The following is a 22,067-nucleotide window of genomic DNA, read 5'->3' as shown; positions in this document are numbered from 1 at the left end:
TGCTTGGCCGCTTATCCTAGTCCTAGTGTTGCATTTTGCGGTCATAACTTTCGGTTTTAAAACACAAATTAAAAAGCATTGAAAACAGTAGTTGGTTACTGCTATGCTTTGAGCAATACCTGCAATTAAGGGTACTATGGACCTGAGTACATGCATCATTCCCATCTGGAAACAGAGACGGAAGCAATCAATATGTATTGACTGTTAATTGAACAATGAGTGATTTCATAAAAATAACTGTACTATGGTAGATCACCTGTCTAGCCAGGAAATCACCAGCTGAGATGGGCTGGTTTTACAAATTTTCCACCAATTACATAATAAAATTATTATAAATTTAGTAAATGTATAATTTCAACTCCTTCCCCAAAGTATTCTTCAGCTGCATTCACTTTTAAGTTCTTCATTCCAACTCTACACAAAACTCACCTCTAATTGCCCTGCCCCTGTGACATAACCACCCACTCCCCCCACCACTGGCCAGTGCGTTTTGCCACGAAGGATGGCAACCCAATGTACCATTCACAATAGCTAAAAAAAAAATGTAAAAGGGTTACAGGCCTCAAGGAAAGCACATAAAATATGTATGAGTGTCACCTGCAAACTCAAACGGATACACTTTCTAGGGCAGCAATCATGAGCATGGTCCATGCTGGCAAAAATGGTAATAAGATCAAAAACCAAGGACAAAAACACAATACAAAAAGAAAGAATAAGATACCACCATGGGATAAGGTGCTTCAGCACCAAAGCATAATAAACAGCACACATTTACCAATCTCAAACATGTTCATGTTTAGCATTACAGGTCTATAGCACCTACTGAATAAATTAGGAATTTCACTTTCCTTGAATCAACAGTTTTTGCTTACTTCAAACCATATGCTGTAAAATAACACAGGGTTAAAGAAAAACACTTTAAAAAAAAAAACTATTATGTGCTCAGGAAAAAAAATAAGAAGTTATAAATTTGAAATAAAATTTACAGATCTGAATGTGAATCTCCTCTTTGTTTCATAAATTCAAGATTTATATTGAGATAAAATTCCTCACTCTCCAGCTCTCATTTTGTACAAAATGACATGTTTGGCATGTCAGATATCACACACATCTGCACATTATCAAACAATCACAATGCTTTATAACTTTACAAAGAAAAACAGAGACTTCATAATAAAGTGCCTTTAATTTTATTTGTGAAATACAGTTGCAAAGACCTTTTTATAAAAGACTGACATTTCTTAGGAGACACATGTGCTGCATTATACTGTAAATTGAATCTCTAGAGCAGGGGTCCCCAACCTTTTTTACCTAGAGAGCAACATAAACATGCAAAGAGTTTCTGGGGGTGCCAAATAAGAGCTATGATTGGCTACTGGTCTGTGAGGACTGGCAGCCTACAGGAAGCTCTGTTTGGCAGTACACATGGTTTTTATGCAAGTAAAGTTTGCCTTCAAGCCAGGAATTTAAAAATGAAACACCTGCTTTGAGGTCACCGGGAGCAACATCCAATGAATGGGAGAGCAACATGTCGCTCCTGAGCTACTGGTTGGGGATCACTGCTCTAGAGGCTGCTTATAGGGGAAACTGATTTATCATGCAGTAAACAGTTTGGCCGGCCCCATTAAAAGGGATTTTTGGACAGATGCATTAAGGATTTTAAAAGAATCATTAAACATTGTCATAGGGAATATGGTCCAAGAAGGAGATTTTCTGGTTAGAATGGAAAGAATTTTTTTTTTCTTTAAAAAGGAGGAATCAACAGTGTTCCCAAGGTGCCAAATCTTTAACATAACATTAAAAAGGTCTTTATAATGTAAAGAATTTGCTCTAAGCACCTGGTACAAAGCCCCACCCTGTGACAAAATATTTTATACAATGCAATAAATATATTATATATACTTTGCCAACTGTGACCTAGTTAAAGCATATAGTACAAAATGCCTATGTCTCAGGAACTGCCACATCTCAGTTAATTAGTATGAAGTCATCTTCTCCAGCTGGTCTGCAAAGTAAAAATAAATAATCAGTTTTAGTTATCAATTCTCTTTCTATAGGATAACCTGGATCAGGGACTTGCAGGTACTCCTCATTTGTTGCCAGACTACATACATATAAAATGTGCTGCTATAAGGGGTATCACTATCATATTTATCATGCTGTGTAAAAAGTGGAGTGAAGCATTACCGGTGATGTTGCCCAGAAAAAAACAATCAACAATTAAATTTCTACAGTTAGAAAACAAAATCAAAGATCTGATTGGTTGCTATGAGCAACATCATTTGTTATGTTTTACTCCACTCTCTACAAAGCATGATAAATATACCCCTTAGTATAGCTCTCATAGTGAAGAATGAGGTCAGTTAACTCCTGCTTTCCCGTCTGGTGAAAGTCACAAAAAAAAGTCAGTTGTGTAACAGCATATACCTCCATATTAAATGCAAGTTTAATGAATAGGGCTTGTGCTGTACTTATTTTTTGCCTATTACCCATTATCGATAGTTAAAGGAGAACTAGAGATAAAGTCACTGGGGGTGCCAAATGTTAGGCACCCCAGTGATTAGAACTGCTAACCTGATACATGTGCTCTTGGTACAGTAATTTATAATACAGAATTTTTAGCCATAAGGGTTTAGTTCTCCTTTAATACATGAACAAATGCACCATTTTTATTCCCCTTTCTTTATCTTATTGTTTTTATAGGCACAAGTAATATACATGCTTCTGAATAAAGCCCAATATGCATAGAGGGATATTGGTAGTTTTACAGAGACGTCCCTGCCATCACCTTGGTCAATTTTAGGAGCCCATCAGATCTCAAGTCAGTAATGAGAACCTTTGCTGCATGCTTTTGAAGTCAATGACTGATAAAGTTGAAGACCTACTCTCCTCTCAACTTCCACATATTCTGGTCATGTGCATCAAAATCACACACTTTCTTTGTCATCTGTCTCAAGGGAAGAAAGACATTCTAAAGATGCTAATGTCTGATGCATAACTCAGCCCCAATTATCATTGCTTTGCAAATTATTCAAACCAGTAGATCCAACAAAAGAATGACTTACAAGAGCAAGAAATGCTTAACACTTTGAAATGCTTTGATAATAATGTGAATACCCTGACATTGAACTTTTGTTGCATTACAGATGTGAAGTATGCTTTATATATAAACATACACATGAAGTATTTTCTTTTTTAAGCTCAGTTAAGTCAATTCTTACTATACCTTCTACAGCAGCAGATAAGGGTCACAGAATTTTCTGCCTTTTGTCCACTGTTCTGTGCACAAGCTATTGTATCATTTCCCCGCAGGAATTCGTGGAGGTCTGTTGATGGGAAACCATTTTGCTGGTATTTCTAATAAATTATATATTCACGGTTAGCAACACATTTATATATATTTATATAGAGGTTATGGTACAGTGAGACAATTAGGAAGTTTCTGTATTTAACTTAAAACCGGAAATGTCATAAAAGTATTCCATTGTGAAAACAAAAGCAAAGATCTGAGGCTCCGAGATGTTCAAATTTGTTGTTAGTCATGCAAGGGGGTTTGATGATATCAGCCAATGAAGTTGTAAGACATTAAATAAGGGGACAGTATGGTCCAATATCACACTGTATTTTGTACCCAGCCCTGTATGTTGCACAGGAAACATAGCTGTTTGCGTTTCAAGTATGACATGGGACATATGGTGCCCTTTACTAAGTTACCATTTGCCTATTGCTTGAGCACAGGTCAAAAGACCTGGGACATGTATAATAGCTTTTTATGCATACCAACTGGTGGTTAGCACTTATTTTTAGTGAAATTAAATTGTTAATATACTAGCCACATGCATATCTTATGCTGGGATCTTCCGTGATTAGTGAACTACAGTTGGTTTGCACAATGCGATATGAGATATTTGAGCACTTAATTAATAAATGCGTTATAGCATGCGTTATAGTAACATGAAACTCCTATAAAAATACATACTGCATTAGGTTGTGCATCTGACTCTCAAAATGGCCATGCTGTCCCATAGAGTAACATTAATGCTATACTGTTTAAACCTTTTTAGTAATATATTATAGTTAGTTCAAATAAAAACACTCATGCTTATATTTGAAGTTTCAGTTGCATCAAGACATTTTCCTGATTTTACATTCTCTCAGAATTTAGATGATTTTTGTCGATGTAAAATGAGGGGGTTCTACCGTTCTTTTGGTTTTCATGTAAAATAAACACATTGGGGCAGATATTTTCATCTTCATCCATCTCTGTTTGGGCAAAAGATTGCAGAAATTTAGAGTGAGTTCTTTAACTTACTATATAAATACTTCATTCAACTGTAAAAATAAGCTCAAACTCAACCTCTGATTCTTACAAGGCATTTAGCATTTTTAGAAATATTTTGGGGGGTAACACAATCCCACTTTATTTAATAATTATTCTATGTATTATTTTTTAGAATCAACTAATAGCCTTCTTCCAGCTAACGTGTTCACCCTTTCTAGCCAATGACCTGGGTGTATATACCCCACGTCTCACGCTCCTGGGTTTGCAAACTCTTAATACAATTTGTGAAAGTTTAGAAAAGGCCACACTCACCAAAGCAGACGAGTGGCCCAGGTGCATCCGCCCCGAACCCGTAGGTGGTGTGCAATCAAAAGTTTATTTCAGTAGATTAAAAACATCTCAATCTCATATCACAGATACGTAGTCATAAGTATAACATACATTGTAACAAACAGCTATTTGAATTCACAACCCGGAAATAACTTCATTAAACTAATTGGAATTAAGAACAAAACCCAAAACATCCATTTACATCCCCTAGTCTCTTTAATCGACTGATTTCCGGGTTACGAATTCAAATAGCCGTTTGTTACAATGTATGTTATACCTATGACTACGTATCTGTGATATGAAACGCTTCAGGATTGAGATGTTTTTAATCTACGGAAATAAACTTGATGTTTTTACCCAATGAGTGGACTGCAGAGTGCTTGCCAATATTCATGAGTTCTTTAACTTACTTGAGTTTTCTGCAATCAATTGCTTTGGATACTTTTAAAAAGCTAGTTAGGTTTATGAGACACAGCCAATAACTAACCTTAATTGTTTCATAGGAGTCTGTTATAAGCACAATGAATAGACTTAGAACCATGTAGATAAACAGACTAATGAAGGAATATAAGTACACTCTGCTGAACAACCACACAAGGGTACTTTTCCGCCGAATCTCTGCGAATGTTGCAAACATGTCATCACCGTTGACTAAGGAAAAAAGGCATTCAGCAACTGTGTTAAGGTCTTCAAACTGCAAAAACAAAGAGAACATTATGGAGCTTGAAGCTACGTTGTAACCTAAAACTAAAGTATATTGAGGAGGGGCAGACAATATTCGATTGACAGCTGAAATTTTTAAATGAGCTTTACAACAGCTATGAATGCCCCCCAAATTAAAACCCAGCCTCCATACACACACCCCTCCATACTTTCACATACATTATATATACCCATATCTATCCGAACTATAGAGTTTAGTATCACAATAGCCTTTGATATTATGCTTGTCCAAGAAATCATCCAAGCCATTCTTAAAGGCATTAACTGAATCAGCTATCACAGACCCATCTACATTGCTTCAAATGAAAGTTCTTTTCTTCTAGTCTAAAAGGGTGGCCTCTGGTGTGGTGATCCTCTTTATGGGTAAAAAGGTCCCCTGCTATTTGTCTATAATGTTCTCTAATGTACTTGTAAAGTGTAATCATGTCACCTCATAATAGTTGAAAAACCCTGAATTTTCTTGCTAGGTCCTTCTCAGTCAAGAATTTGCTTAATACAAAATGTATCTAATTAAAACTCAATAGTGACCATATTTCATGACCCCAATTCATGAAATCTGTGATTTGTTAGCATATGTATTGACTAACTTGACAAATAACATTTATATGTGTATAAAAATATATGATTTTGGATATCATTAATGTATGTTTTTCAACCAGAAAATATCAGTATCAGACATACCTTTTCATGGTAAGGTCCTAATACAATCCAGCCACAGAAAATGTACCCAAAGTAAATCATTCCAGCACAGCAGCAGAACCTTAAAACTTTGGGTAATGAAGCTTGCATAGTTAATATCAAAACCTATAGAAGAAAAGATAGATTAGCAACAAAATTGAAAAGGTATCCTAAAAAGCAGATACTGTTAAATATTACTTACATTATATTTTTGAAAGTATCCCAAGTATCGGATGACCCCAACCCAAACTAGTAAGGTAGATGTTCCAAGTAAAAGGCTGCAAACATCATAGCTAGTCATATTCTAGAAACAAAAGAAAGACAAAGAGCAAACAAGGGTAAATATTTAATCAAAGCAAAATAATTGGTATGGTCGATAACCTTTTTTAAAACAGATATTAGAACGTTTTCTCTAAGTTTATTACCTCTGAACTTCAGTGATGTTATTTAAATTGAAAGAAAAACGGTCTTTAAATTGTTTTTTCTTTTTGTTACAAGTTTAACAAGGCTATTTAATAGCTTCCTGAGTTCTTACCTTGGCTTTAATTTCCATTTTCATTATTGAGCCAACAATTGTCATCAAGTCACTTATGATCACCATAACATACCAACCATTTATGAACTCTAACTTGTCAGAAGAACAAATGTAACGTTTGTATCTTTCAAAGAAGTAGTTCACAAATCTCTGCAATGCAAAAACAGTAATGAATATGCAGCAAGAAACAGGTAATTTGTTCCTTCAAATGTATCGCCAATCATTTAGTGGTTAACAGGAGTCTTTGGCAAGCCCCCAGCTTCTTATTTAATATGGCATAAAACCTGTGCTCTTGTTTACTTATAGGGACTGTGCATAGAGCCCAGCTCACACATGCATTATACACCAATATATTAGATAGATTGCCAAGAATAAAGGGGATGTGAAATCCAGAGAACAGGGCTAAGGAATATATCTTGTATATATGCTGTATTTTTGAACTTGCACAGCCTGTGTGCCACTGAAGTGAAACTATAGCTCTGCAGTGTAAAGGTTTTCTGTGTGCACATACTTTCTATACAGAATATCAAACTTTGTTGCCTACTACATTCCATCTCTTTATACACATTTTGAATATTGTCAATTCTGTGACATACTCAATACTCCTTAATTCTTCCTTTCATTTTTCACATGCATAAATACATATGGAAGGCTGCAATTTTGAAATCCCACGTTCATGGCCAATCCTTCTCTTTCCACATGTGCTGCAGGGATGCTTGAATTGTGATTGAAGCTCATTTTTACTTAAGACAATTTTGATTTTCTTTCATCTGTTATTTTTTTTTTAGATTTTTTAGTGCAGGGATTTCAATGGGTGAGTTGAGGACCAGTTAGTGTGCCAAGATACAAAACCCCAGGCTGATGATCCCAAAGCACGGTGCTCTACCCTCAGGGAGAAGTTGCCTCAGGAGTGTGGTAACTTATACTCTAATACTTCAATTGTTTGTCGGGTGGTCCCTCACTCCAAAGGCATCAGGGCTCTATCAAACAGAGTCAGTGGCACCGTCCCAGCCACACAACATCCAAGGTATAAGCAAAATTCACTCTGGGGAGCCAAATTAAATTCAGTGTACTTTATTCAGACACAACATGTTTCGGACAGACATGTCCTTGATGAAGGACATGTCTGTCCGAAACATGTTGTGTCTGAATAAAGTACACTGAATTTAATTTGGCTCTCCAGAGTGAATTTTGCTTGTAACTTATACTCTGTCTACTTTACCTCTGGGAAGGATCTGTCACTATTGCATTCGAACTTACCTCAAAAGAAGTGACTACTGGCTGCACTTAGTATGTTGTTGCTCAATGTTAATAAACAAGTTCATCTGCTGCAAAGAAATCTCTGTGACTGGAATCCATTCTGCCCAGAGGAGCACACAAGGTACTGGGAGTTGCCATGGTACAAGTGACATAATCCCGTCCACACACTTTAATACACATGGCTTAAGCACACAAGGGTGGGCAACATTTGGTCATGGTACAGTACATGTATTTTGTGGCCAAGGCATAGACTTGACCAGACCTGTCAGCCATGGGTTTGTACTTGCACTCAGTTGGAGTGCAAGTTTGGGGTTGGATTTTTTTGGTATTGAAGTGGATTCTTAAGGCAATTCAGCAATGTGCACTGTTGTTGAAAGAGATGGGTAAACTTCCTCAACACGTTTAACGGCTAAGGACCTGACTTTTATTATACTTGTTTGCCCAAGAATATTATACAAGATGCCTTTGTAATTCTGAAGACAAACAAGCATATATTTATATATGTGACAATCTTCCTTGCATCGTGATGCTGTATGAATCATACTGCTGATTACATGGATTGCAAAACCACAATATCTTGCACAACTAGAATGGGGAGTATTAGTTAACAGACTGTTTTGTGGCTGTTTTTTCAATAGTTAACAATAACATGTACGTATGTTTTAACATGCTGTGGCTAGCACAGTAAAAAAAAACCCATCTTAAATCAGCTCCTAATAATATTGCCTCCTTGTCCGCATTCATACTTAAGACATATATTTTCTTGGTAACACTCTCCCACTATCTGTTTATGTTTACAGACCACATCAGGATTTTTGCATTCTTCTGTCCCCCAATACCCTGCTGGTTTGCTCACTAACTGGCCTCTCATCATTGATATTCTAGACGTGCCATTCTGCATTGTGGATAACCAAAAGTGGATGCAAATGGCAACTTTAAAGGGGTTGTTCACCTTCCAAACACTTTTTTTCAGTTCATTTGTTTTCAGATTGTTCCCCAGAAATATACTTTCTTCAATTATTTTACATTATTTATTTTTTACTGTTTTTCCAAAATGTAAGTTTAAAGTTGAATGTTACCGTCTCTGGTGTTTGAGTCTGGCAGCTCAGTAATTCAGGAGCAGATTCTAAACTGTTACACTTTTGCAACATTTAGTTGATACATTTTTCAGCAGCATTATTCGCAACTATTGTATCAATTCTAACAGCTGCCTGTAATGAAACCCCGAGATTCTGCTCGAGGGACAAAAACAAGAAATGTATCAACTAAATGTATCAGTTTAGAATAAAGGGTCGGCGACCCCACCTTCCACAGCTGCTTTTGGAAATGAAAAATGACATTTTATACTTTAGAAAAACAGTGACACATAGAGAATAGAAAGTAATTGAAAAAAAGTTCTTATTTCTGGTGATCTATCTGAAAACAACTTGTTTGTTTTAAGTCACTGAATGTTGAATGTATGAAAAACATACTTTTAGGGACTTAACATCTTTTGGTTAGTTGGTCTAACTAAAAACATTTTAGGCCCTTACCACTCTAAATTTTGGGAATGATGATACATTTGCCTACATATGCTGAAATGGCTCATTAATCACAACTACTTGTGTGCACTTCAAAAGCAGTATGTACGGTTACACCCCGACTCATGTGAACACTGTTCAGTATACATTCAAGCAGATAATGAAGAAAAAACACACGGAAGGCAAGCAAGGTGTTAGTTCTTGAAACCATACACATTACTTACTTTTTGCAGCTTGATGGCAAGAACAATTGACCTTGTACAAAGGATAAGAGAAGCCAGGCATGTCAAAATAACGAATCCATCAAAAAGCAAAATATAATGGGTGTTCTTTTGAGCTATCGATGTAAAGAAAAGAGGGAAAAGTAAAGTTATGCAGTATTTTCAGGAATTACAATTTTGTTTTAAAAAATTAATCCATTATGCTAGGTCTGGCCGCATTAAGTGGCTCATTGAGTACAGAAAACAGAAATACCCATTTTCAGTTCTTGTTATTACATAAAGTTTAGTTTTGGTGCTTTAGAACATTAGATGTTTAAAACATTAGCCAGAAGTTGTACCAGATACTGAATACTGCTCATCTTAAATCATATAGGTGAAGGCTGGTACAGTGTTAGCCATAAAAGAGTATGATAATAGAGATAAAGGCACAGTGTAGTTTTTGGCATATTCACTGGTCATGATTTTGGTGTGTGCCAATAGCCTTAAATTGTTAAATGTCTAAGGTGACCTCTATTATTCTGAATAAAAATATAACTATTTTGCACAGAAATTATGAAGGAACTCACTGCATCCAGAGATATGCCAATCTTTGCAGTCTTGAACAGAAGCCTCGCTTTCAAAAAATAATTTGATTTTGCCACTGTGTGCCTGGTTATTAAAGATAATCTGAAAAAAAAAACCCATTTATAATTAGTCAGTAATAACCAATAAATGGATGTGTTGGTTAGGCCATAACTCACCACTGCAATGTAGCAGGGCAGCATCTTCTTTATTTTCATTTTACTGCAATTCATAAAACAGATTTTTTTTTGTTCCATATTTAAAAAAAAAAAAAAAAAAAAATTATATATATATATATATATATATATATATATTTTTTTTTAAATATGGAACAAAAAAAAAATCTGTTTTATGAATTGCAGTAAAATGACCTCTTATTCTGTCTGTTTTTTAATTAACCATATATCTAGTCAGTCTGATTTGTCACAAGGTGTGAATGAAACTATAAGGAGCAGATTTACTAAGGGTCGAATTTCGAAGTTAAAAAAACTTTGAAATTCGACTCTCGAATTGAAATCCTTCGGCTATCGAAGTCGAAGGATTTTTCACCGAATTTAGCGCTCGAACTATTGAATAGAAATCGTTTGATCGAAATTCGAACTTTTTTAACTTCGAAAATTCACTCAAGCTTAGTAAATCTGCCCCTAGGTGTACATGAGACTATATCAGCATAAAGTACAGAGAATATTGCTCCCTTCAAGTTTTTTTCATATATGTCTTTCGGTGGTTTGTGGCTTGTATAATAAGACAGATTTTTGCTGTAGCAGATATATATTAGTATCTAAAACAGATACGATTTCATGTAATTACTTGAGTGTGCGGAAGAGGCACTATTTCTAAATAAGTAGTCTGATAAGTAAGGGCGGTGATGAAACTTTGTGCTGAACTTCTATTACACATTGTACATAGAAACTGTAATTTTTATTCAATCTCCATCCCCCTTTGACTTGGGGAGCCATTTCACTAAGAGAGTAAATTATTTTGTCTAACTAAATTAGTTCAACAGCAAGTTCTCCATTTTTGTTTATTTTTTTAATTAAATGAATAAGCAGGACAGTTTTTTAAACACTGTTCATGTTGCCACTTATTCGACATTGAAGCACCATGCCATAGGGCCCCAACAAAAGCTTTGAAAAATCCTTATGGAGAAATTTTTTAGAGCCCCAGCAATAACATTGCCCAGTATAGGGAAATTAATAAAGTAAGCTAGCATAACACTTACCCTATTGTGAAATACATAGCAGTCTGGCAACTCACGCACTCTCATAGTCTGCAAATCAATTCCTTTCAATTTAAAGGAGATTTCCACTTTAATGAGCCTAAAATAAAGCATCATTGTTATGCCAAACCCTATAGAACCGAGTGAATAGAAAAGTGGGAGAGAAGGCATTACCTGTACAATTCCAGATGAAAGAAAGTCGAATTTATTGCAGACATGTTGTGGGGTTGCTGAGAAGCAAGCACCTCATGTTGTATATGTAAGCATTCTAGGAAGAAATAAGAATAAGTGGTAAGTAAGATGGCAAATAAAAACATGTCTAGACCAATATCCTATATGTATACATTGATCTATAATTCTGCCTTCTGCTAGTTCTGTGCAAAACTGATCATTGTGGCAAATTCTTAACATATTTGTCTCACTGAGCATCCCTGCTTCTTTTGCACTACAGGTATGGGATCCATTATCCAGATAGCTAAAATTATAGGAAAGACATCTCCAATTTAATCAAATAATTCAATATTTTAAAAATGATTTCCTTTTTCTCTGTAATAATAAAACAGTACCCGATCCCAACTAAGATTCTTATTGAAGGCACAACAATACCAGTGGATTTATTTAATGTTTAACTCTTTTTTTTAGCAGACTAAAAGGTATGGAGATCCAAATGGAAAGACCTCTTATTTGGAAAACCCCAAGTCCCATGCATTCTGAATAATAGATCCTACCACATCCTTTTATACAATATAAAGTATGTTATAAACACTTGACCACAGATATCAGAAACATTTCTATTTTGTTATTGCTGCTTATAAGAAGGGTGTCAGAATCAAGAAGAATTAATAGAACTGTCATTATAAAAATATAATATTTGTGCTAGAAAATGGTGAAGTGCTGGAAAATAATGATTAAAACCTTCAACAAATGATTATTTCCAAATATTTATGTGACTGTCTCCTGTGATGGAAAAAAGCAGTCCTGTCTCATTGTTGGCAGATTTTTGCATCCACTATAACAGACTATTCCTTCTCGGTGTTCAGGAACCCTCTCTAAAATCCAGATGTTTACTTCATTGTAGCCTTTAAGCATAGGCAGTAAAACAAAGCTAAAAAAAAAGGTAAAGGATAACATCTGAACTAAATTTAATTCAGTAGTAGCCATTGTCATCAGTACACCACCATTACTGTTTGAGTACTTATAACATGAGTCAATAGGCCAAGATTAAGGCAAACATTCTAAATGGTCTGTTTCCATGGAAAGGGTCTAATCAGGCAGTATACAAATAGTTTTGTGACTACAATATGTGTAATCAGAACACAATCATGGAAGTAAATATAAAGTGTATATATTGTAATGCTTACCTTTTTAAATGGCAAACCTATTACAATTCAGGCAATTCTGTCTCCACTTATTAATTGCTATTGCTTTAAAGGGGACCTGTCACCCAGACATAAAAAGCCATATAATAAAAGTCCTTTTAGAATTAAACATGAAATGCAATTTTTTTTTATTAAAGCATTCATAGTTGTTGTAAACTCATTTAAAGATCTCAGCTGTCAATCAAATATTGCCTGCCGCACCTCTATGCAGAGGAGGGGCAGGCAATATTTGATTGACAGCTGAGATCTTTAAATGAATTACATTCTCTTTCCATTCAGCACTTCCTAGATGTCACTGCACTCCCCACATTCCCTCCACTCTCTTCACCATTTAATTGTGTAGCCAGGGCATGGGGATAGACATCAGGTCACGCATTCTGGTGCACAAACAAGATTCTGAGATGATGCAAGGCTTGTCTTAATAACAGTGTCCACAAAATGGCTCCTGCCTCCTTGTCATCGTTATGAATTCCCATACCAAAGAAAACAAGATTGAAATAATTTATGAAGTGTAATTATTAAAGTTCATTTTGCTTGACTAACGCCATAAAATAAGATTTGGAAACATTTTAGCGGGTGACAGGTCCCCTTTAACGGTTTAGAAAAGTTTCTCTTGTATTAAGCAAGAGTTCTCTGACATGCCACTGTATACATCTTCAATAACAAATTTATTTGGTTCTGGGCACTATATCTTTGGGGCTTTTTGTGGTATGCTTTTGTGAAAACATTTAAAAAAATTAAAATAATTTGAAAGAATGACCTCACATTAGGGTTTTAACATTATCCAGCTTCTTGGTGCTCAAAGACTTAACAACACAGTCACAGTGTCAAAAGTTACCTGTTTCAACATTAGGATCTATGTAAAAAGTGTCATTGGATGGATGGATTAAATCTTGATGGTAATGTTGCTTACAAACTTTCAGGCCTCTTCTTTCACCCCGCTCGTAGCCAACTGTCCCCAGTGATATTTCCTTTAGGCGGCGATACTATCCAGAGAAAATGAATGCAGAATCAGAATCAAAGGGTTGCAGTATGTGCACAAAGAATAGCAACAATTAGACATAAAAGGAACATCAAAATTGGACCGTGTTACACACTAATATGCATTACTGTTGGCTGTGACCATTTTCAGAGCAAATAGGAACTTAACCTTTGCAATGGATATTGTGTTCAATCAATTAAAATTTTGCAGCAAAATCAACTGCGTGCTACATAAATAAATCATACTGGAATTAGGGCCATTTCCATTATACCACCCACATCCATAATTTTCTATTTTTACATCTCTGGTGTATCTTGCCCACCAACCTACCAAATACCATCCTTGTTTTGTTGCGTCTGGCACGTACCTCGCATGCAGCCTACCCTTAGTCGGCAAGTGTTACCTCAGTAAAAAGTGGGTGCGCTTTCTGAAGTCAAAGTGCTTTGCGCACGACTCGGCTGCGCACGTGCAGCCTCGGTTGCGCACGATTACGCACGCGCGTCCTTGGTTGCGCACGATTACGCACGCGCGTCCCCGGTTACGCACGCGCGTCCTCGGTTGCGCACGGTTACGCACGCGCGTCCTCGGTTGCGCACGCGCGTACTTGGTTGCCTACTGCTGCAACGGGGGCCGAAGTGGCTGGCGGGTTGCTCACTGGCACAGCACTGCTATAGAGACAGATAATGATTTAAAAGTCTTCTTTTGTACTTGGTTTGTCCTGGAAAAAAACAGCTTGTACAAATGCTGAATTTATTGGGATAAGAATTCCCAAAACAGGATAAATTCTTCTTATAATTCTTAAGAATTCCCAAAACAGGATAAATTCTTCTTATAATTCTTAAGAATTCTAAAGATAAGATAGAGTATTCTGATAAAAATTGTGTTACCTGTTCAATAGCAAAAAATATGCTGTCATAGACATCTTTCTGTGTATACACAGTATGGGTGCCGTCATTCTCATCTCTGCCAGTATATCCTTTAAGAAACAGGTGTTTGAAAGCCATTGTACTTTCTTCTTTATAAGAAACAACTAGTTGGTTGCTCAACCCAAACAGGACAAGCTGGAAAAATCCAAAAAAAAAAAAACAAAAAACCAAATATACAATATTTACAGTTTTGGTGTCATAAAGCAGTCGAAAGAAAACAATTTTCAGAGACTAACCCAGATTGTCATGAGCACTGGTTTTGCATGTGAGTGGCGTCAACCATGATCACTCCAAATCAGTAAAACAGACTCTCTGCAAAGCCCAACTAGGTGATAATTAATATCTGTCTATATTTCTTCTGCATTGGCATCCTGTTCTTAAAAAAAAGCTGGTACTCCTACATAGTGAAGAATCTGAAAACCACATTTAATATATTACATGACCGTCTAATCTGAATTTCACAATGTTACAGGAAGTCTTCTATATGATGGATTTCTACTATCCCAAGAAATAAGTGTATGTATGTGGATGCAGTTAACCAGGTTGCTGGTACATGTACAATTTATAAAACTGTTTTTATTTACCTGTGTAGTCACCATTACTATCTTCAGCACTTGCAAAAGCAGTTTCCATGGTATTTGGTGCCTCGCTCTGTACTTGTCACATGGGTTCATAAAGTAAAACTTCAGGTCTTCTTTAAGGATGTGCTCTTCCTTCTCTAGCTGAGCCATGGAGCTTCTCCTATACAAAAATACACAATGCCAGACACATTTATTATTATTCTTTATGTATATTGCATCTTAAGTCCTTGTCACATTCATACACATTATAGTCAATTTGATCTAATGCCAGTTTAGCGGTCTGTATGTTTTAAGAGTTCAGGAGAAAACCAGAGTACTCAGAGGAAACCCACAGAGAGAACACAAACTAATTAGGAGCATATATATTCTTCACTAGTGACCAAAAAAGACAGATTTTACTGGAAAAAAAAGGTACGTATCAGTTGTTCGCTCATTTGTAGCCCCAACCTGTGATGTGTAAAAAATTAGGGAATTGTGTGACACGAATAAAGTATAAAAATTCAATGATATACAGGACCAGAAGTAGGGGTAGACAGAAGAGGCAACTGCCTAGGGAGCAGCTGGGGACGCAATTAAAAAAAAACGAACAATGTTCAATATTTTCTCTCTTTCTGGTTTGCTACCTTCTGAAAGGGTAATGAGGTAATGAGAGGAAGGAGGAACTGGCAAGCAAGCGGCTGTGGCAGGAGGGTAACTACCTTGCTCGCAAGTAGCTCTTGGACCAGCTTCAGTGTTGGACAGGCCCACAGTGATACCAGGAAAACCCAGTGGGCCCAGGTGTCAGTGGGCCCTCCTGCTTCAAAACATTTGGCATATTTCATGGCCATTACCTATTTCTATGAGAACAAAGAGACTTAATAGATTGAATAATAGATTATAGCATAAGAAGACTAGGAGAATAGAGGTTGAGTGAGGAGAGGAAGAATAATAGTACTGAGAGTGGGCCCCTGATCTATAGTCTTTTGGTGGGCCCCTACAGGCCCGGATTTGCGGCAAGGCCGCATAGGTCCGGGCCTAGGGCGGCAAAAAAATAGGGGCGGCATGCCGCCCAGCCGCACTATGGGGACGCGTGCGTCCCCATTCAATTACAGCAGCTGCGCCGGCGAAAAAACGCCGGCGCGCTGGGGAGGTGAGGTGGGCGCTAGGACCGCGCGGCCGCCTGGTCGGACCGCGCGGCCTAGGGGCGCCGCACATTGAAATCCGGCGCTGGGCCCCTAGTCTAAGTTGGGTGGGCCCCTGGCGTTCCAGTCCGACACTCACCAGATTTGAGCATGTTACATGGACATCCCAACATCTGAAACTAAAATGTTGGGACATTTCAGGTTTGCCAATTATGCTGTGATATGAACCAATCCCTCCAGAAGCACACCCACTTTCTGGTGAGTCCTGTCCCTTTTGGGGTTCATGATTCAGGACTGTCCTGTGTACCTCATGACCATTAGGAGGTATAAGAACAATACATGTTACAAACTGCAGCCTTTGTTTAGTAATATTGTGTGAATTTATATAGACAAACACATCCTGAATAGAATTTGAATGCTCTGTCATGCGCACCACATCTTTTTTTTTATATTTAAATGTAATCAAAGAACTGCAGCAATGTGTTTCATTTTAAATATCATTCATCCATAATAAACATAGCTAACAAGTGCATATAGGAAGAATCTCTGTGCCAGTAAATGTTATCTGCACATTACTCATAGAATGATAGGACTATAAACACAGCGTTCGCATAGATTTGAGATTAGTGTGTTAACTTTTGTAAAACTAAACAGCAATTCTCAGATGATTTGCTAGCACAGACATAGCAAGCAGAAATAGAAGTAGATCATATAGTTTTACCGTTTTGTGCCTCTTTATAGCTGCCAAACTATTTTATAATTCCTGGAGAAGAGCAGGCTGTAATGCGCTGTAACTAGAGTGCATGTGCTTGCCAACTGCTTTACAATCTCATACTGCACAAATGAAAAGATGCAATAAATAGGCTCAAGGTTTAGCACGTGATCCGGATATCTTGTTAAAAGTCTGGCTTAATAATCCTCTTCACATCAGCACTAAATCAGCGGAGCAAAAAAAATTCGTCAGCGCCTCCTGAAACAGGTTAAATTTTAATATGGATATCCAGCTTCCACATCTCTAAAGAAGCATCAGATCTTTTACTGCCAATGCTTACCCCATTTCTTCTGAAAAGTGTTGCATTTATAAGGGTGTTTCTCTACAGCAGCTACTTGATTGATTATGTGAATTTTTTCCTAAAATGGAACATGGTAATTAAAATAAATGAAGTTGGTTCTACGCTAGGCTATTTTTGGGCCACAAAGCGAATTCACCATATTCATTGAGGTCCTCTGAAAAAATTAAATCTTACAAATGTTACTGGACACCCTTTAAGTAATATTTAATAGTCAAATGAAAAGATATAGCCGGATAAGCGAGCAATGAGTCAGACTGAAAAGTGCTTTACTAGACGTAGGCAGTCTTAAAAAAAATAAATTCTCACTCACAAAAAGCAAAGTTAACTACGTTAATGAATTATCTGCTTTTGCGATTTTCATTGAAGAATTACTTCCTCCGAAGGCATAAAGGGTCTTCAGAATTCTGCTCAGCCTCTAAGATAATGAAAAGTTAATTAAATAAGAAAACCCAATTATAACTTGTCCCTTTTCTTTCAAAATTTAAATTTTCAGCTTAACCTGCCTTTAGTCTGTAGCCCCCCTCCAAAAAAAATGTATTCTTTTGAAATCTCCAAGGATGCCAGCCTCACAAATGTTTGGGAACCGCCACTATTTAAAAAATGCATGTGTTCGGTGTATGCATATTTTATTTAAATACATGATTTTTACTTAAAACATGGTATAATCACCAATTCAAAACAGCCTCTAGTGTCCAAATTGTTGCTTTCTGTGACTGTAGACAGTTTCCTATAGGAATTCCTATCAGTAACTCCAATGTGCAGAATAGAGAGAATACGTTGAATTGCATCTTGTAAGTACAATACAACACATTCCATATTATGGAAGAAAAGCAACACCAAAGACCTAAACTGACCTCTTGTCTTAAAGAGATACTGACACCGTAAATTAAACTATTTTATATCTGTCATAATATTGCCTTTGAAAGCTTATAACTTTGTCATAAAGTATTTACACAATGCTTTTTCATTACCTATCTGACTCCCCATGTTCCTGTATGAGGGGGCTGCCATATTTGTGCAACAGCAAGTCGAAACTCTAACTGACAGGCTGAGATGGGACAGGTTGGCAAAACAGTCAGGTTTAGAAACTTCAACTAACAATAACTTAAATAAACAAACCTCTCAGCAAAAAAACGATCAACATGACCTATAGGTAACTTTTAATGTACATTCATATTTTAAAAAGTAGATTTTATTGTCAGTATCACTTTAAAGGAGAACTTAACCCTAAAAATGAATATGGCTAAAAATGCCATATTTTATATAGTAAACTTATTGCACCAGCCTAAAGTTTCAGCTTCTCAATAGCAGCAATGATCCAGGACTTCAAACTTGTCACATGGGGTCACCATCTTGGAAAGTGTTTGCGACACTCACATGCTCAGTGGGCTCTGAGCAGCTGTTGAGAAGCTAAGCTTAGGGGTCGTCACTAATTATCAAGCAGAAAAGGTCTGTAATATAAGCTGATGCTACAGGGCTGATTGTTAAATTCTGCTGCTAGTTGCACTGGTTTCTGTGCTGTCGTGTAGTAATTATCTGTATTATTTATTAATCAGCCTTATATTGTGACATTTCTATTCTATGTGTACTGCATATTGTGAGTGGGTCCCTAAGCTCAGTAAGTGACAACAGCACAGAGCATGTGCAGTGAATCAGCAGAAAAGAAGATGGGGAGCTACTGGGGCATCTTTGGAGACACAGATCTTTCCTGCTACAGGGCTGTGGTTGTCTTGGGCTGGTACAGAAGCCCAAAACATAATGTACAACATTTCTACCTACTTCTTTAGTTAGGCTTTAGATCTCCTTTAAAAGGGTTGTTCACCTTTGATTTAACTTAGTATAATGTAGAGAGTGATATTCTCAGACAATTTGCAACTGGTTTAATTTTTTATTGAGTTATTTAGCTTTTTATTCAGCAGCTCTACATTTTGAACCACCCTTTAAGGTATTTCAGGTCCCAAGTCCCAATCGCTATCATGCAGCTATGCTGTGTCCCAATACCTATTACAATCAGCAATCCCTGTGATGTTTGAGGACACAGTTACAAATAATGTTAATTGGAATTAACAACTAAAATTGCATTGTACATGACTGAAAAATGGGGAATGAGATTTTTGCCCTCTCCCACCTCATTATATGGGAAAGCTTCACTAATCTGAGACAGGGAGGCTACATATGATTAGATATGAGTAAACTTCTTATAAACGACATGCTGTTTTGTCTGTGAGCGCAGAATCATCGGTCACTGTGGAGCTTTTCCTTTTCTGCACTGCTTCAAATATAGAATTTAATACTGCATGAGTCTTCACTAGAGATCTGGCTGATCACAAGATGGCCAAACCCGATTATAGGTTGACTCTGGCCCTGTGAATGTTGTGTAATGCTCTGGCTAATTATCGGTTGGTTTAGAACAGAACGTATGACATATATGCCTAGCTTTTATCTAAAAATTTAAATTTTCTAATAAAATTACCTTGTACTTGATCCTAACTAAGCTCCATGAATCCATATTAGTAACAAAAATGGTCCTATGTTTTTTTTTTTAAGCAGAGTTAATTTATGGGGATCCAAATCATGGAAAAAAAACTTTATTTAGAAAACCCCAGGTCCAACCATTCTGGATAATAGATCACATACCTGAATTGGTAAATGAGGGTCACGTGTTTGATTAACTTCCTCACTAATTAAAACAGTCTTACTGTCAGATAAAATGCAGAGTTTGTACAGCCTCTCCATTGCAATGCCAGTATGGCAGCAAAGGATAAATTCATTGTATGATGAATGCAACAGTGAAGGCACCTACAAACAATTTGTAAACACATAGGGCAGCAACACACGTGAGATTCTGGGAGATTAGTCACCCAGCAACAAATCACCTCTACTTTGGGCAACTAATCTCCCTGAACTGCCTTCCCGCCGGCTAGAATCTAAATCGCCGGTGTGATGGCACTCTGAGCACTTCATTTTCCGAGGTTGCCTCACAAGGAAACTTCAGGCAACTTGGGAAAACAAAGCGCTCCCAATGCCATCCCGCTGGCGATTTAGATTCCAGCTGGCAGGAAGGCAGTTTGGGGAGATTAGTCACCCAAAGAAGAGGCTTTTTGTCGCCAGGCAACCAAATCTCCCCGAATCTCCACGTGTCTCTGCCCTTTAAAGATTTCTAGCATGACCAATATTCCACAAACATACTGTTCTCATATGTGCAACAGAAAGCTGACCAGATTTTCTTTTTAATCAAGAACACTAATAATCAAGTGCACACTGCAGGGAAGTGCTGATTAAAATGCATCCCTACAGCTATTGTTTTTTATGTGTCCCTATTTAGAAGGACGATTTGCTTAGATTAAGGTACAAAATATAAGAATGTTTGTAGCCATAGCCTGAGAAATATGGTTTTATGATGCACATTAAATCCCACAGCACAACAGTCATTTGGATATTCAATTAGCATCCTCTGCCATTGAGAACTTCCTGGAAATTGCAATTTATATGCAGGCAATGCCAAGCTTGATCAATCTATATTACTATACAGCAGTGCAGTGGTAAAATATTTATTTGCAAATGACATCATGAAAAAGGACATACCTGAGTGGGACATTGCCAACGCACTTCATGGAAATGTTCATCATAAGGCTTGTTGTGCAAGAAGATTAGGGAGGTGGGGAAGGCGCATGTGTATCTATTAACCAGATTACAGAAAACAGTGGATTTTTAGAAACTCTAAGTTAATTTACAAGGTAGATCTCTGGCCACTAAGGAAAATATATATTGCAGATAAAGTATGACCAAGCAGAGTTTGGTAGAGAGCAGGCGTTACTGAGCCTTACTACTTTGGTGAGGATACTATGACTATTCTGCTAGTACCAGCCTGGAGCAGGAAATAGGAGCTTATAACAGGAAGATGGAGGTGATAGAGTGGGGAAATGTTGCTGGTTTAGAGATTTCACTTCATCTGGTTCATTGATTTTTTTATGCCTGTGTAGGAAAGAGGCTAAGCTTGGGAGTGGCATATCATTCCATTTCATTGCTAGAGGTGGGCCTAAATGAGGCATGAACCACCTCAGCATATTCAAGTGATAATAGCATGTCGCTTCTGTGAATTGTAGCCTAGGGTTTTCTGAGAGTTATAGTGCAACAACAGCTTCTGTTTGCAGCACCCTGATATCTTTAGGACAGTGTTCACCCAAACAGCAGCTTCAGAAATTAAGGCCTGGATGATTATGCCCCTAATTGCCTCTGACAAATGCATGCTGCAGAATCCACTACTTTCAAAAAAAAACTCTGCATGCATTTGTGCTGAATAATCAGCCATGCAGCAGGTGTATTTTATATGGGGTTTGTATTGTAGTGTTTAGGTTTGCCTAACCATTCCTTTCATTACTCAAATATATAGAAAATGCCACCATGCATGGCAAGTAAATATTTTTAATTAGCTATATAAATACAATAATATTTTTAAGTTCCACTAATGTGGGTTTAATGCTAAAACAAGTGCAGCATGGATGTGAATGAAATACCTATTTAAATGTGATTAATGGGAACTAAACGTATTACATTAAAGTAGGCTATTGCACAGCCTTGCTTTATTTATTTTAATATGTACTATGAGCAGGGCTGCTGTCTCATGCTTTTATTATGTGCCTGCTGCAAGACTCATCAATCAACAGAAATAATCA

General features: G+C 37.0%; 1 protein-coding gene across 2 annotated transcripts; it reads right to left on the bottom strand.

Annotated features, from left to right (window-relative positions):
• Window positions 1–1,167: 1,167 nt before the first annotated feature.
• On the bottom strand, window positions 1,168–21,228 carry mcoln2.L (mucolipin TRP cation channel 2 L homeolog). Of its 2 annotated transcripts, none has more exons than XM_041589249.1 (14): window positions 17,040–17,143; window positions 15,201–15,357; window positions 14,578–14,751; window positions 13,547–13,694; window positions 11,504–11,597; window positions 11,333–11,429; window positions 10,116–10,215; window positions 9,553–9,665; window positions 6,549–6,698; window positions 6,216–6,317; window positions 6,017–6,139; window positions 5,100–5,306; window positions 3,227–3,357; window positions 1,168–2,005 (listed from the first exon to the last, which is right to left on the bottom strand). In XM_041589249.1, the coding sequence occupies exons 2-14, from the start codon at window positions 15,345–15,347 to the stop codon at window positions 1,969–1,971; spliced, it is 1,623 nt and encodes a 540-aa protein (XP_041445183.1). In that variant the 5' UTR covers window positions 15,348–15,357; window positions 17,040–17,143; the 3' UTR covers window positions 1,168–1,968.
• Window positions 21,229–22,067: the final 839 nt, after the last annotated feature.

Source organism: Xenopus laevis, chromosome 4L (assembly GCF_017654675.1).
Source record: "Xenopus laevis strain J_2021 chromosome 4L, Xenopus_laevis_v10.1, whole genome shotgun sequence".
In the NCBI taxonomy this organism is placed as follows: domain Eukaryota; kingdom Metazoa; phylum Chordata; class Amphibia; order Anura; family Pipidae; genus Xenopus; species Xenopus laevis.
This window is presented reverse-complemented; position numbering and strand designations above follow the sequence as displayed.

What these genes read in the sequence shown, in the direction of transcription:
- mcoln2.L (XM_041589249.1), bottom strand. Translation starts at nt 15,347, where the DNA reads ATGGCTCAGCTAGAGAAGGAAGAGCACATCCTTAAAGAAGACCTGAAG. An exon ending in GATACTTTCAAAAATATAAT is followed by an intron (nt 6,140 to 6,215) that starts GTAAGTAATATT and finishes TTTCTTCTATAG; the next exon opens with GTTTTGATATTAACTATGCA. An exon ending in TAGGACCTTACCATGAAAAG is followed by an intron (nt 5,307 to 6,016) that starts GTATGTCTGATA and finishes TTGTTTTTGCAG; the next exon opens with TTTGAAGACCTTAACACAGT.